Consider the following 16,374-nt stretch of genomic DNA (forward strand, 5'->3'; position numbering starts at 1 on the left):
AATTATTTAGTGTTCTTGCACCATTTAAAATGTACCTGTACCTACTCTGTAAAAAGGAGTAATCCATAATCATATCATGCATGTCTAAGACATCTTTAGACATCTTAAAATAACTTACGTCATCTTAACATTTCCGAGACATCTTAAGACCCACGTCTACAGTATAGACATGTCTTAAGACGTCTTGCTAATATGTGTCTCAAGACATCTTAAGACATGTCTTAAGACATCTTGAGACAAGGCAATGGCTGAGTATAAATACAAGAAGAAGAATGTGCAAGGGAATGTGAGCTGCATTTATGTGAAGAGACCCACCTCCCAGGCACAAGCTCTAATCTCCTTCTGCATGCATTATTGTCACTGCAACTGGTCATCAAAATTAGGACATGAACACATTTTATGTCTTCATACCACTTCATAATGAAAATATAACATAAAAATCTAAAATATATCATAAAAAAATACAAAATATTAAAAGTCAAATCCAATATACAATATACATAATACCCTGTATAGAAACAGAAACAATATTTAATGAAGTAAATACAGAAATAATATTCACTGATGTAAATACATAAATAATATTAATTCTATAAAATTCTTTTATTTAAAGGATTTGTGATAGTGGCAGTTTGACCCTTGAAAATATTGACATTTCATTATTTTATGTGGGAAAAACTTACTGTCACCCAAACAAACTAGAAGTCAATTAGTATCTTGGGGCAACTCAGAATAATTAAGTTTAAAAATCATAAATACTTCATTTTTTTAAATTGAAGTAATTAATAATAGAAATAAGCAGTTTTACATGTAGTTGTCATGATCAGATTCACTGGAAATGTAACGGAATCTTCTGTATGTGCAAAGTCTGTGACAATCCCTTATTCTTAAATATCTTGATGTTGTTCAGTAACATGTCAATCTCCATCTAATGCCATGAACATAAGTCACACAGTAAATACTGTGTATTTACTCAAAGAAGGGGAGAATGAGACATATTTGGCAAGAAAATAAAAGTTAAAGTTAAAAGCAGAAAAAACACACACACACTGAGTTTGAGTTGAGCTCTAAAAGAGTGAAACTTGAAAAAAAGACGTTCATAATAGCAGGTTAAGTAAGTTTTCATATATTTAGCAGCAGTGTTGCAAAAAGCAACGGGAGGCCCCAGTTGCTACATACCATCTGACCTCAATTAAAACTTAGCGAGATTTCACCTCCACGTAGAAAGTTCTCAAGAGTTTCATGTTATGTTTTCCAAAAATATAAAAGACACTGTAGGGGGCGAAGGAACAATAGACTTAATACTGGTCTGAACGCTGTGGTTGAAATACGTACTGAATGACTTCCATACGTCTGACAAATCTGTTTTGTGGCCGACATGGCGCCGACAGGCGATGACCATTTTTCCATTTTTTCGTTTTCAGCTCTCTGTGTGTCTTCTCACTTATCATTACCACCGCACTATTATTGTTTACTGAAGATGTGCTAGCAGCAGGCGACCCACACAAACACAACCGCCGCTACACAAACATATGTTCACGCGCTCGGAGGCCGTTTGTCTGTGACAGCTGAGTGCAGAGAAGTATAGCAGGGATGTATTTTTACCTTTGGGCCACACGCTGAGCAAAATGCCAAGTCTTGGCCTTGAACAACACACACACGCACATGCAAAAACACATAACCTCAGACATGACAGGTCAAGCCCAGCCAACTGCTGGAGTGGCCGCAGAACATAAACAACTTTCACACACTGTGAATCATCTGAGAATGTCAATATTGTTTTAGATAAATATATTTGGCCACATTTTTATATAAATATATGTATGTATATACACACACATATACACTTGTGGTGTATGCTGTATGTACCCCACCATAATTATTCACCTCTAGACCACAAAAGACCATGACAAGAAGTTGGTTCCCACAGTCTGAGACCTACAGATCATTTTACGCTAGCGCTGCTGAGAAGTGGTAGAAGGTGCTGGGACACAACAAGCAGCGCCACACGGCTTTTGAAATGTTGATTTTCTGTGACTAAAACTAGGAAAGGCCAAATGTAACTTTAGAGGAGAAACCTGATTCACACACACACAGACACACACACACACACACACACACACACACACACACACACACACACACAGACACAGTGGGCAGCAGCTGTCAGGGTGCTAATCTCCATTAGCTACTGAACTGGCCTCAATGGAGAGAGCCATTTCATATCACACTTCTTTTTTGCATTCATCCATGTTCCACTGCATCGTTGGTGTTATTAGGAGTGCAACGGTATCCCATAATCACGGTTCCTTACGTTTCAGTGTCACGTTTTGGTTCATTGGTACGGTACGGGAACAAAAATAAAACTGCTTAGCTTTTGTTTAAATAGTTTTCATATTTTTTTTAACGAAACATGAACTGAAAACTGCTGCCAGGTGCAAAAGTAACAGTTTGACCATATTAAATATTATTTTTTTTTGAGGAAATTAAAGTTCCCGACTGGCTATAGTGCCACATTAATAGTTCCAGCTAGTAGCGCCCGTTCCCAGTTTCTATTGGACAATGTTGACACACTACTTTCCTCTTATCCACTTGTCTGTCTGTTTGCATATGATTTTCAAGCTCTGGCTTCTCCTTGGCACTATTGCTAGCCATGACTCAAGCTTGCCAAAGGCTGGGCTGCACTTTTTTGTACGGCGGAGACACACTACAATGACCAGTTTCACTTCCTGTCCATCGCTTAATGTGTATCGTGTGGGTAATTGGTCCGCCTCTGAACCATCCCCTATGTTCTGTACAAAAAAATCTCAATACAAATACCCAAACTGTCCCCCAAGATTTGTGCAAAATACCTTGGTGAGATGAGGAGTTAAGATTCAGGGGGGTCTTCGAGGATCTAGCCAAAGCCTGCATTGGTTAATTAAATTATCCCGAGACCTTTGCCCATACAGTTTATCAATGCATTGCAATTTCAACACATCTACAACAAACTACACTGATTAGAATTGATTTGTAAAAGGTCAGAGTGACAACAGTATCTCTGATCCCCCCTTCATTATTTAAAATAAACATGCAGACACATTTTTGTACAGCTTGACTAGGTTTTGAGTCCCATTGCAGACAGAGAGAGATTGCAACTCAAAGCTAGTCTGCTTCTTGCCCTTGAGAAAAGCAATGAACCCCCCGAAAGTCCACTAATGGGGAAAAGTCTGAGAGTAAACTGAATTTCTCTGCAGGTAACATAATTATTAAAATAACAATGCATATACACAGGAAAATTAAGTACACTTTGTAGTGCAAAGGGTATAGTTGAACATAAACACACATTATTCAAGATATCGCAGATTGAATTGTGTGATTTTGTACTTAAGCTTTTTTGTACCCTTGATACTTGACTTTTACAGCTTAATAACAGACCTGCACCTTTGTAGCCATGGTTAGCTTAGAGCCTAATAACAGTATGGACATGGACTCCAAATGTAACACAGCTGAATGCTCTTCACCATGAATATAGCATGATATGATGTCATCATGTGATGTCATCTGATTGTTCATTGCAAACACAAAAACAGAGCAACTGGAGTTGGAAAGCAAAAAAGACAAATTGGACTTACAGTCTGTGAAGCTTAGTCGTTCCCAGGAATAGCAACTCGGGAAACACGACCAGGTTATTCCGATTCAGGCGCCTAAAAGACAAACACAGAGCATGCATTCAGAAGGTTCAATGAGCTTTTTAGTCTGTAAAAGGTTGCCGATCTAATGTGTCATATTTATTTATTATGTATTGTGTAAAACTGAGACAGCACTAACATCAAATTAAAAGCACAAAATGAATATAGACCCACCATCCACCAGTGCGAGCCTTGAGTTTGTTTTTTCAGAGTATTACTTTGCTGTTTGATGTGTGTGGTAAAAGGCAGTGTGCTAGTATGAATTAACTTGAGGTTGGGCACCAACAAATATGCACGTTAGCACTCAATGACGTCATCAAAACTTATATGTATTCCCACATAGTATGAGGTGAACGCAAAACGGTAAAAGTCCAGTGTCTGTGCAGCGTGGGAGAAAGCTAGCACATGCACAATGGTGCCTTCAAGGACCGTCAAACAAAGTGGGACGGGCCGCTGCTCGCAACAAACATATGCATGAAAAAACTATAGGATTTGTAACTGTATATTATTTTTTTAAATAAAATAATGGCCCATATTTCCAAAATTGATATGCATTTACATAATGTAATTATTTACAAATTTAGACATTTTTTTTAACCATTTTTTTTTTTTTGTCATTGAACCTGAAAGCTTCCTGTGGCCCTGGTTTGGCACCGCCCATGGACCGGGACCAGGCTGTGGCCTGGTGGTTGGGGATCCCTGCCCTACTTGGCAAAATTGACGTTTTATTGGTGTTCTAACAGTAATATGCGGCCCGCCTCGTGTACACTTAATAGAGGACAGCTTTGTAAAAAAAAAGAATTATAAAAATTTAAAGGCTTCTTAAACTAAAGCCTGAACTCTGTAAGTTTCATCATTTTTCTTTTTTCTCCAGCGAATAGGTTAACCTAGCATGATGTTGCTGTTAAAATGTGACTAATGTTAGTTAGAAGGTCGTAAACAGGTTTTCTATGCTCTAAGTACAAAAATCTTCCATTTCTAAAGAAAGAATCCCACTTCACAAAAATTCACTTATCACGGTTGTGTCTGGAACCAATTAACCAGCATAAATGAGGGATTACTGTATATGTAAAAAGTGAAAACAAATTGCACAGTAGCACTTCTTTAAGCCATACTGCCAGAGACAGGTGTGGACAAACAGCTCATTAGCATTAAAGTTACAGACGCACAAAGCAGCGTGTTCGCAGTAGAGCTTACTAAAAGCACTTTTAATCTGTCTAAATACCATCAAGGCTGGGTGTGTTGGCCAACACACTTTCAATACACTATTCTGTGACCTCTGAGACTTATTTAAAATTGTTGAAAAATAAAAAAAATATGGTACCTTTAACTACTGGGCTATTATATTTCAGTATCAGTGAAGTGTAAATATGTTAACGTGAGAGCTATCATCCTGATTGGTTAGCAAGATTACAGAGAACCTACACAAATAACTTTCATGAAACATTCTGGGGCCAGAACGCATTAAACGAATGAATGTACCCAAATAACAGACTCCAGGTTACTCTTGACGGCAACATGGCCGCCGGGCAAACTCAAGAAGGTCGAAGGCAAGGCAAGTCAGGGGGAAAAAGACAAGAGTTAGAATGAAGGAAAGACGGAGACCTTCATTCATTCTTTTTTTTTTTTTTTTTTTTTTTTTTAACCACAAAGACAGAGAGGAGAAGACGATGTGGGAAAAACAAACAGGCGGTCTGGCCGGGCTACCGAATGTGTGAAAGGGACCCCGCTGAGTAAACAAGGCCCTCACAGGGGAAGAACTCACAGCAGCCTGTCATCACACACACACATACACACATCCAAATAGAAGCGTTGAGAGAACTCGGGTGAGTTTAATAATGTGGGTGCGATCATTTAACCCTGCTTGAGTGGAGTGAAGAGGTTTGTGTGCTGATGTCTGCGGGCGGATGTGCCTTGATGTGAGTCAGGGGAGAGTGAGGCAACTGAGTGACACAATGAGTGAAAGGCTGCTGAAACTATGAGAGGCCCCTTGAGAGATAATTCATACTTGGTTTCACACGCAATATCATAATCTCACATGTACACCACTATACTCTCTTAAAAACACTATCATACTCTCACACATACACTATCATACTCTCACACATACACTATCATACTCTCACACATACACCATCATGCTCTCTTAAAAACACTATCATACTCTCACACATACACCATCATACTCTCTTAAAAACACTATCATACTCTCACACATACACTATCATACTCTCACACATACACCATCATACTCTCTTAAAAACACTATCATACTCTCACACATACACTATCATACTCTCACACATACACTATCATACTCTCACACATACACCATCATACTCTCACACATACACCATCATACTCTCACACATACACCATCATACTCTCTTAAAAACACTATCATACTCTCACACATACACCATCATACTCTCTTAAAAACACTATCATACTCTCACACATAAACCATCATACTCTCTTAAAAACACTATCATACTCTTACACATACACTATCATACTCTCACACATACACTATCATACTCTCTTAAAAACACTATCATACTCTTACACATACACCATCATGTGAATGCAAATAATCATGTATAAGGATCCAAATGTCAGTGAATGTAAGACAGAATGGTAGGGTATGTGAATGAGAATAGTTGTTTGTGTGAGAGAGTTTGATTGAAACGGAAACAGTCCTGAATTCTCAGTGCCTGATTGGCTATCTTTGACGAAGCTGGAGGAAGCAGGATTTCATGGACATGGCCCACCTTCCCAATCATGACTGATAGAAGAAGATGGCGGACCGGGAGAAACTCAGTGAAGCCATTGGCCTTTTAAACAACATTTTAAACTCTCCAACCGTTATCACAACAATGTCAGAAATGTTGGATCAAAGGCGACAGACACCCACAGGTGCCTCTTCTAACGCGACTGTGGAGGAGGAAATGCGGCGGATCTTCAGGGCTAGCTCATCAGGTGTATCAGGAAGTGCCAGTAGCACTTCGTCTGGATCTAGCCTGAACCAAGTGATGCAACCTCGATATCGAACTCAACAGTATTTCGGTGGATGGGCTTCAAAGTCAAGGAAGAGGTGAGTTTATTGAATAAGGTTTAATCATTTATTTAGCCGCGGATGTTTTTTTTTTTTATTTAAGCTACCGCTTAATAATATTACTGCTTCTACGCTAACACATTAGCATTAACACTAGCAGTTACTTTTGTCAGTATTCGTTAAGGGACAGTGAAAATGTTAAGAGTGAGACGTTGTAGTGTTTCGTTAAAATTAACGCTGCTGAATAACATTAAACCCGCATACTACCTAACTAATTTAACCTGTAAACCTAGGGCTGGGCAATTAGCTATTTGAAAAGTAACCTAAAACAACATTCAGAACTGACTTAGTGTTAATGTCAGGTATTTTCCAACAACTTTACGTAACGTTACATCTTAAAATGACAACAGTTAATATTACTCAAGGCTTGAGTACAGGTCAGTCTGCTGTGTGGAGCCATTTCATAACGTAAGTAGCGTTAACAGAATAGGCGAACAGCTCATTTCAGCTGCACTCCGGTGTCGCGACACCTGTCCACTTGCGATTCCGTGTGGTTGCACTCAGAGCAGTCATGTTAGCACTAAGACTGAATGTAACAGCGAATGTTCAAAATGAGCTATAGTATCTATTCTAAGTAAACGAGAATCAAGTTGAGTTCATGAGTTTTGTTTAGCAGCAACCTTGTACAGTAACGGTGGTAGTACAAAGTTAGCGACAGTTTAACCCTGAAGCAGCGAATGAGTCTCCACTGATGACAGTTAGGAAACTAAACAACTTGTTTCACACGTAGCACGCTGTTATTAAAATCTAGTTCTTACCAAAGTAATTATGTTAGTCACCAGATGTGTGAAACTAAGCCTGTACTTAGATTTTCCTGTTTTAGAAAAGATAAACCTGAAAGCCTTCATAACTACTATATGTAACATAAATGTGACTCAGCTATAATTTATGTTCAATGCAAAGAGTTAATAAGAGACAATAAAGACGTGTGCACATATTTATTAAGATAAGAACTAGCTAAAGTTAATAGTGTGGATGTTATTGCCATTGCCAGCTGAAAATGTTATGTAATGCAATATGTATTGAGACAAGGCTCTTTTTAATTACTGTCCTCTAAATGTTTGATTGTCTTGCATTGATTGTAAGTTGCTCTGGACAAAAAAGTTTGCTAAATGACTAAATATAATGATAATGCTTTCTTTTTTAGGCCTACTGCCTTAAATCACCCAACCTTTAATAAGGACATCATACTGCTACCTGATTCTACATGGGATGAAGTCTGCAAACACAAAACCAAAAGAAGGCTTCATGAAAGGGGCTATATTTTAAGTGCCTTTGAGATGAGGAAAATGTGGGACTGCAGGACAGTCATTGCAGAGATAAGAGAAGCATTCAAGGACAGAATTCCTGAGGATGTCAGGTATTTTTTAATATTACGACATTGCACGTTATACCTTATGGGTTGATTGATACAGGGTGGTTTTGAAATTGAATTCTATTTTTTCTTGTTTGTTATTCAGTATTGATCTTTTGATGGCATGTGGAAACAAACTGGTTTCACCAAAGTTGCGTGAGGGCCAGGAACTGAATGGCTTTATGATTCACAAGGTGTTCAAATCAAAGGCAGTGTACATTAGGCCATCGACAAATCTTCCATTTCCGGTAAGCTATTTAAAAAAATGTCAAGCAGTGTGTTCCTATGTCAATTGGACCATACAGTTTTCATGGTTTGGCAATGGGTTTAACCCAACATTTTCTAAAAACATATTTTTTGTTGTTAAGTCTGACAGCACAGATTCGGAGGACAGTTGTGTGGAGGTTGACGCTACATCAGCATCTAGTGACCACAGTACCAGTCAGACCAGTGACTGTATGACCACAAGGGCCAGGGGAAACCAAACTGCATCAATACAGCAGATCTCTAGTTATCCTTTCACAAGAAGGGCCAGAGCTAACCAGCTCTCTGCAACACAGCAAGCATCCAGCGATGTCTTGACCAGAGCTAACCAGCCTTCTGCAACACAGCAAACATCCAGCGATGTCATGACCAGAGCTAACCAGCCTTCTTCAACACAGCAAACATCCAGTGATGTCATGACCAGAGCTAACCAGCCTTCTGCAACACAGCAAACATCCAGCGATGTCATGACCAGAGCTAACCAGCCTTCTTCAACACACGAAGCATCCAGTGTCATTGACTTAGATAGTGTTGGCACAGTGAACCAGACACCATCAGCTAGTGATGACAACTATGCTGCCTACCTTTCGATCATGGGTTCCATCTCAGACCTTTCTTCTGATGATGAGGAAGTAAACCAGGCAATAATGGCCAGTCCTGAGAGTCATGTGTAAGTGACTGGTTAATATGACACTGTTTAATTAGTGTGGTCATTTCAGATAGACAGTGGTAAGAAAAAGTCAAGTCTTTGTAATTATCTGGTTTTCTTTCAACAGGGCATCCGAACACATAAATGCAAAATCAGCACAGGAAGTGCTCCTCAATCTTGCATCCCTAATTGACAGTAACAAAAGATGCAGGTTCAACATTAATAGGTCTTCAGTACTGGATGGTGCTCTGCGGGGCTTCAGACGACTGTCCTATAATCCCAAGCACCAGATGTGCATCAAGTTTTCAGATGACTTAGGAATGAATGAAGAGGCTGTGGACCTTGGTGGCCCTAGGAGAGAATTTTTACGGTTGCTCATGGAAGCCCTGGTACTGTCACCAATGTTTGAAGGAAGAGACGATAAATTGAACTTGGCTTTGGACAGTTCAGGTATATGTTTGGTTCCAGTGTATCGATTCTCCCCCCCCCCCCCCCCCCCCCCCCCCCACAATATCCCTTTTTCCCAGCACTAGTTTTGTCCTAGGGTGCGTACCATTCATTTTATCCTCTGTTTTGTCTTCCATGCTATGTTTGTTTCAGCTTTAAGAGAAGATAAATATTTTATCGCTGGCCAGGCCATTGCCGTAAGTCTTGTCCATGGCGGTCCTCCACCAGGATTCATTGCACCAACACTGTATTCTTGTCTAGTTGGTGGCAGTTCTTCAGTAAAGCCTGTCTTGGAAGACATTGCTGATACAGACCGCTATGAGAAGGTTAAAAAGGTAAATTTATTGTAAACATACACTCAGTTGCCAATTTATTAGGTCTACCTCGCTAAAAGTAATGTAGCCTAATCCAACAGTCCTGCAATAAATCCTACGTTCATGAAGGTTTTAATGTTCAGGTTTTGTTCAAACTGTTTTAGAGAGGTGTTGATTCAACTCTGTGATCATTTTGGAGGATGTAGTTTGGGCTGTCAGTGAACTGTATTATGTTATTCTGACATTTGTTATTTTGTCTGCCCCATTCATTTCAGTGTTGGAAGGCTAAATAACCAAAACACCTCTCAGTATAATGCAATCCAGTTCAACAGCACCAAAACCTGCAGACTCCAAAATGATCATACAGTTGAATCAACACTTTTCAAAGATAGTGTGTGGTGTTGTTTTCTATCCACAAAACACTTGTCAAAAGGAGGCTACAGATTTACCACACATACTTTTTGCATCCTTGGATGCCAACCTTTGCTTTAGTTTATTATTTCTCTTTTTTCTTTTGTGTGGTGTTTTTAGGTGTCCGAATGTACGTCTTTGGATGACCTGATAAACGCCACTGAACCACTGCAAGATTACCTGGCAAATGCTGGGTGTCTCAGGCCACTGAAATGCATTGAGGACAGAGATCTGCTGGTTAAAGACATTCTCATGTTTCAGGTGGTCCACAGAGTCTGCGGGGCATTTGAAAGGTTTGTGTAACACTATTGTTCAGAACAGCAAATTTGTGAAATTTTTGTTACATGGATAGTGATATTTTCTGCTATATTTTCTCCTCTGCACAAATACAACAACAAAACATTTGAACATGTACTGTATTTTTTTTCTTTTTAATTTTTAATTAAAAAGCCACTGTATATCCTTATCAAATGCCTACATGGGTTGTGTAAGAATAACAAAAAAAAACAGGTTCCAAACAATTGATGAAGTAAGCAACTCATTACCATCTCTAAAGTACCCTGTAAAATAAACTATTTGCACACATTACAACAACTACATTTTCAAAATTGAGACATATTACACATACAAAAACAAAATTTTAACCACAACGATAAATTCTGTGTAGTCTTTCTTCTGGTTCTTCTAAAAATGATTGCTAGCTTGTACATTTGGGATTAAATTGGATTTGAAATTGTTTGGCGAGTCTGAACAGATAAATTTCAGATTGTCAAAGACAAAACATATTTCACATTTTTTGCCATCCTAGATTTCATCCTAACTTGTGCTGGCATCTTGGATTTTCTAGCTTTTATTCTGCATTGATGAAGCAAGTCATCCCTTTCCCCCTGCTAGCCTAACAATATATGATTATCAACACAATTTGAAACAGACATTTTTGTCTTCTTGTGTCTCATTTGTGTAGATTTAAGGAGGGGCTGAAGACCCTTGGTGTTCTGGATGCGATCAGAATGCACCCAGACAGTTTTAGACCCTTAATGTGTCACGAACCATCCCCACTCACTGCTGACTTAATGGATCACCTGTTCCACATCCGGCTGTCTGCAGTGGGAAGCAACAAAAGAAGGGCAGAGGAACGTGTTGTTCCATTTTGGAGGGACTACCTGCAGGATGTTGAAGGTAATTATTTGCTAGATATGTTAGATATGGCACTGTCTCATGCTTTTGTCACGTTTACAAATTGTACATACAGTATACTGGGCTAGGAGAAAATACATGGACTACTAATTGCAATGAACATTCATTATTCTCAGAGGTTGAATCAAAAGGATTTTGGTTTTTCCCTAACCTTTGCTAATGCCACCATTTGGCCAAGTTGTCAACTTTTGTTCCCATATTGGGTCTCTCTTTCAGTCTTTCCTTTTTTTTTTTTCCATTTATCCTTTTTTTTTGTTTTTTTTAAGTTTTTTACTCATTTTCCCTTCCTCTATCTTTACTCTTTGCTTCCTTTCTTTTTGCAATCTGTCTCCTCTAGAATTGGTTGTCTTTCCATTATATACCTTTTAAATAATTTTGTATGCTATTTTTGTAGTTCTAGTAACTTTTTTCTTTTTTCTTTCACTCCTCTCCTTAAGTTCTTTTCATCTATCACTTTCATTTCTCTCTTTTCTTCGTCTTACATTCCTTTTGGAGCTTTCTATATGGTACTATTTACTTTCTGGTATAATTGCTGTAAATTCTCATTGTTGTCTTTGGTGTTTGCTTGCTTGTTTTTCTGTGTGTTAGAGCAAGAGGGATCCTCAAAGCTAGGTAAAATCCTAGCCTTTGCAACGGGTGCAAGTGTCATCCCTCCGGTTGGCTTCTCCCCTCAACCATCAGTTGATTTCTTGCATGATCAGCCTGTCAGCTCCAGACGCTGTTTGCCAATGGCAAACACCTGCATCAACTGCCTTAAGTTGCCGCTGCTTGACACATACGAGGATTTCAGGGAGAGTATGGACTTTGCATTAGGTAACACACAGGGTTTTGGTAGAGAATAATATATGGACTGTGAACATTCAAGCTTAGCCATTTGCAGAAAAATCTTGCATTTGATGCTATTACAGGTAACTATTCCAGTTTGAAAAAAAAAAAAAAACACATTTTCAGTAGTGAGCCAAAACTTTTTTTTTTCCAATAACCAATGCATTCACAGGCTGTATAGAATACCTTTTTTCTGTCACATTCTTTTCTAGTGGAGTGGTTGGGAAGTTATTATTATTTTTTTTTAGGGTATACAAGCCCAGTGGTGCAAAAAAAAGCTAAATGTTGGTTACATTATTCAGTCTGTTGTGAGATAAACTGTTTAGCTTAGCACTTTGCATAAAAGTACTATATGCAGCCATTTACCATTTATCTGTTAGAGTACAATCCACAGTGTTCTAGTACTCAAGCGTCCTTGTTACTGTTCACTAATAAAATTCACCAGGCCTAAAAATAATTGTATGCCGTGGTTACCATCATCACTCAGTGGGTCTACTGTCTCGTGAATTCTGTTCAGAACTGTTTGATTTGCATTAAAGTTGTTTACTGGAACAACAATATTGTTTTCAGTCTCTAACTGTAGAAGGGTGTCTTCATTGATTTCCAAGGTATCATTTCCTGCTAAAATGTCCTGAATTGCACTGTTAAGAACCCCTCTCTGCCACAGTTGGAGAGGTGTTTGTCCTCCTTGTGTAGATAATCCATGATTGTTCCACTGATTTCGGAATTCTGCAGCCGCCCTCTGAACTCTTGGCAAGTAGATGTAGTGCAGACAAAACAGATGGAGTTCATCTGTAGAATCCAGTATGCCCTCATTTTCCATGAAGGTGAAGAGGTTACTGAAGTGGAATGAGACAACTCTGTTTAGCTCTGCCCACAACCGTTCAATCCTCTGATTGTGGACACTGCGTCCAGTAATGACACTGCCTCTGTTTAAACCCCTTCTCTCCAGCATATACCGGGCAACTGCTGTGTTCTCCATGCCATGGTCACAGCGTACTCTTAAGGGAAGGCCAAAGCTCTGTACACCAGTACAAAACAGTTCCAGTACGCTTGATGCCCTGTTGTTACTGAGGCACTGCAAGTATATGATGGTCCGGCTAAAGCCGTCAACACATCCATGAAAGACCAACCTCCACCTCACCAGCTTATGGTTTCCATCGATGTGCCTGTGGGGAGAAAAATTGCCAACATTTACTACTGTATTCAGTCTTGCGATAGACCCCACACCAAACCCCCACCTACCTGCACTCTGTAGGAACATACAGCTCAGTAACTTTTAATTTTTAAAGTCTTCCCTCAGTTTATAAGCGATATCGCTCATAAACAACCTTTCTAGGACAATAATTAGTTAAAAGACGGCGCTTTTTACAGCCGAATCGATGTTATCTTCGACTTGATACATAATGCCTGTGACCTCATGACGTAGCTTTGACAGTTATTTCACGTTGAAGAAAGTGTACGTCCGTAAACTGTAACCCGTATTTGTAATTTTGTAAAGCTGTAACTATGAGTTGCATTCTTACAGATAATTAATACACTGCATAATCTATGCATAATCTATGCGTGGTTTGACTCAAACAAGAGTTTACAATTTTTTTTGTAATTTATGCACAACTATAGACTAACATGCACACATTTTTAATACGTGCACGATTTTTATGTGTACACGCACAAAACTTTTGACGGTAACCTTACCCCATATATTAATAATTCATATTTCCCCTACAACTCTATGATTCCATTCCACAGATATGCTTTATGTAAAGTCATATGGTGTGTTGGAAGCTTTGCAGCCTGATGGCTGTGAGCTTGCAGCTGTGTGTTTTAGCATACAATTAAAACACATTGATTTGGCAAAATTAAATGAGAAAAACAGGCTAAATTCCCCTAAAAATGATGGCAGTGGTTCCAGCAATTCAGTCATTGTTAATATTGTGTTTTTTGTGGCATAGACTTCAATACCATATCCACTGTAATGTGCTGTTTTAGGCTGCAAGAGTAAGAATGTCTGTATACATATATTACCAGTGTGTGTGTTCAAAGAACCAAACTTGATGTAATATTACAAAACACTCACCATAATTGATTAGGAGTCTGAACATTGTAAATTCTTCGGCGAATTGCACGGCGGCGGCGGAAGGCCCGTCCAACTGGGTCAAGCTGTTGCAGGCAACGTCTCACTCTCCAACGCTGTATTCTAATGTTGCGTGATCGGAGGCCTCCGAGCACATACCTTTCTCCTGCATTTGGGGTGGTTTGAAGGATTGCACTAACAATGTCAGTCAAGGCCTCATCAGACATTGCTGTGTAAGTCAGTGGCCCAATTTGAAGTTGCTGTCTGTGCCTGTACAATGTCCTTCTGCTGATTCCAAAACATACAGCTATCCTTTGCCAACTCATTCCAAGGGACAAACAGTAGGTAATTTGTTCATGGAATATATTGTACTGAGGGCGACCAGGATGACCAGTTCTGATTGTTGGTGGTGCTCTTGAAGTAAACATATCCCTTTGTCTCATTTCCACAGATCTTGAGTTTTCATACGAATTTATGATGGAACAAAAACATGCATAGAGTGCCTCCAGTGCACCTAAGCTTCCTTGAATGTCACCCCCTTCTAACTGCTGGCTTATTGAGAGAAAGAAAGAAATTGTCCGTGCATATCCGTTAAGCTCACAGAATAATCGTTCCAAAATCATGCTGTCATGTCCCAGGCTGTCTGTTTCCCTTACAATGGTCTGAACACACCTCATGGTATTAGTGAAAAAAATAGCAATGTCCTCCTCATTACCATTTACTCCCACAAACAAAAACTGAACTTGAAAAAGAAGGTAAATAAGTGGAAAAATCATGACTACTTTGCTACTGTTCTTAAAAAAACTATAAAGTTGTCCTTGAAAGTGCTGCTGCTTGATTTGAATGCTCCCACGTAGCTTCAGTTTAGCTAGCAGTACTCTGAGAAGGTCCAGGCTTTATTTTTAGGGCTGTAAGCCAATCAAGGAATGAGGATTTAAACTGTCTTCCTGTTTGATCAAACTAACTTCCTGTTCAATTATACTCTTTCACACATGGTACAATTCCCTCTCACATAAACCATCATAACTTCTTAAACACACAATCATTGTCATCATTGAGTATGATTGTGTTTTTAAGAGAGTATGATGGTGTATGTGTGAGAGTATGATAGTGTATGTGTGAGAGTATGATAGTGTATGTGTGAGAGTATGATAGTGTATGTGTGAGAGTATGATGGTGTATGTGTGAGAGTATGATAGTGTTTTTAAGAGAGTATGATAGTGTATGTGTGAGAGTATGATAGTGTATGTGTGAGAGTATGATGGTGTATGTGTGAGAGTATGATAGTGTTTTTAAGAGAGTATGATAGTGTTTTTATGAGAGTATGATGGTGTATGTGTGAGAGTGTGATAGTGTATGTGTGAGAGTATGATGGTGTATGTGTGAGAGTATGATAGTGTATGTGTGAGAGTATGATAGTGTATGTGTGAGAGTATGATAGTGTATGTGTGAGAGTATGATAGTGTTTTTAAGAGAGTATGATAGTGTATGTGTGAGAGTATGATAGTGTATGTGTGAGAGTATGATGGTGTATGTGTGAGAGTATGATAGTGTTTTTAAGAGAGTATGATAGTGTATGTGTGAGAGTATGATAGTGTTTTTAAGAGAGTATGATAGTGTATGTGTGAGAGTATGATAGTGTATGTGTGAGAGTATGATAGTGTTTTTAAGAGAGTATGATAGTGTATGTGTGAGAGTATGATAGTGTATGTGTGAGAGTATGATAGTGTTTTTAAGAGAGTATGATGGTTTATGTGTGAGAGTATGATAGTGTATGTGTGAGAGTATGATAGTGTATGTGTGAGAGTATGATAGTGTTTTTAAGTGATTATGATTTATGGCCCAGACAATACTGTGTGTGAGAGAGTATGATTATGCATGTAAGAGGGTATAGTAGTGTTTGTGTGAGAGTATAGTGGTGTACATGTGAGATTATGATATTGCGTGTGAAACCAAGTATGAATTATCTCTCAAGGGGCCTCTCATATGAAACTGTTTAACCTCCGCACGCACACACACACACACACACACGCACGCACATATATTGACA

General features: G+C 38.9%; 3 protein-coding genes across 10 annotated transcripts in view; 1 reads left to right on the forward strand and 2 right to left on the reverse strand.

The window, feature by feature from the left end:
* The window catches only part of slit2 (slit homolog 2 (Drosophila)), a 129,201-nt gene that overhangs the window by 98,683 nt on the left and 14,144 nt on the right, over positions 1 to 16,374 (reverse strand). For all 8 annotated transcript variants that reach the window (XM_054777983.1, XM_054777987.1, XM_054777985.1 and 5 more), the window contains exon 4: positions 3,615 to 3,686. In XM_054777983.1, coding sequence (XP_054633958.1) covers positions 3,615 to 3,686 — 72 coding nt within the window. The remainder of the gene's footprint in view (positions 1 to 3,614; positions 3,687 to 16,374) is intronic.
* LOC129182191 (uncharacterized) lies at positions 5,953 to 15,373 on the forward strand. Its single transcript, XM_054777992.1, has 9 exons — positions 5,953 to 6,765; positions 7,934 to 8,146; positions 8,247 to 8,388; positions 8,509 to 9,074; positions 9,181 to 9,503; positions 9,654 to 9,835; positions 10,346 to 10,518; positions 11,190 to 11,404; positions 12,011 to 15,373. The coding sequence occupies exons 1-9, from the start codon at positions 6,470 to 6,472 to the stop codon at positions 12,262 to 12,264; spliced, it is 2,364 nt and encodes a 787-aa protein (XP_054633967.1). The 5' UTR covers positions 5,953 to 6,469; the 3' UTR covers positions 12,265 to 15,373.
* LOC129182192 (uncharacterized) lies at positions 9,573 to 15,651 on the reverse strand. Its single transcript, XM_054777993.1, has 2 exons — positions 14,328 to 15,651; positions 9,573 to 13,416 (listed from the first exon to the last, which is right to left on the reverse strand). Exons 1-2 carry the CDS (start codon positions 15,098 to 15,100, stop codon positions 12,666 to 12,668), a joined length of 1,524 nt encoding a protein of 507 aa, XP_054633968.1. The 5' UTR covers positions 15,101 to 15,651; the 3' UTR covers positions 9,573 to 12,665.

Source organism: Dunckerocampus dactyliophorus, chromosome 6 (assembly GCF_027744805.1).
Source record: "Dunckerocampus dactyliophorus isolate RoL2022-P2 chromosome 6, RoL_Ddac_1.1, whole genome shotgun sequence".
Classification (NCBI taxonomy): Eukaryota; Metazoa; Chordata; class Actinopteri; order Syngnathiformes; family Syngnathidae; genus Dunckerocampus; species Dunckerocampus dactyliophorus.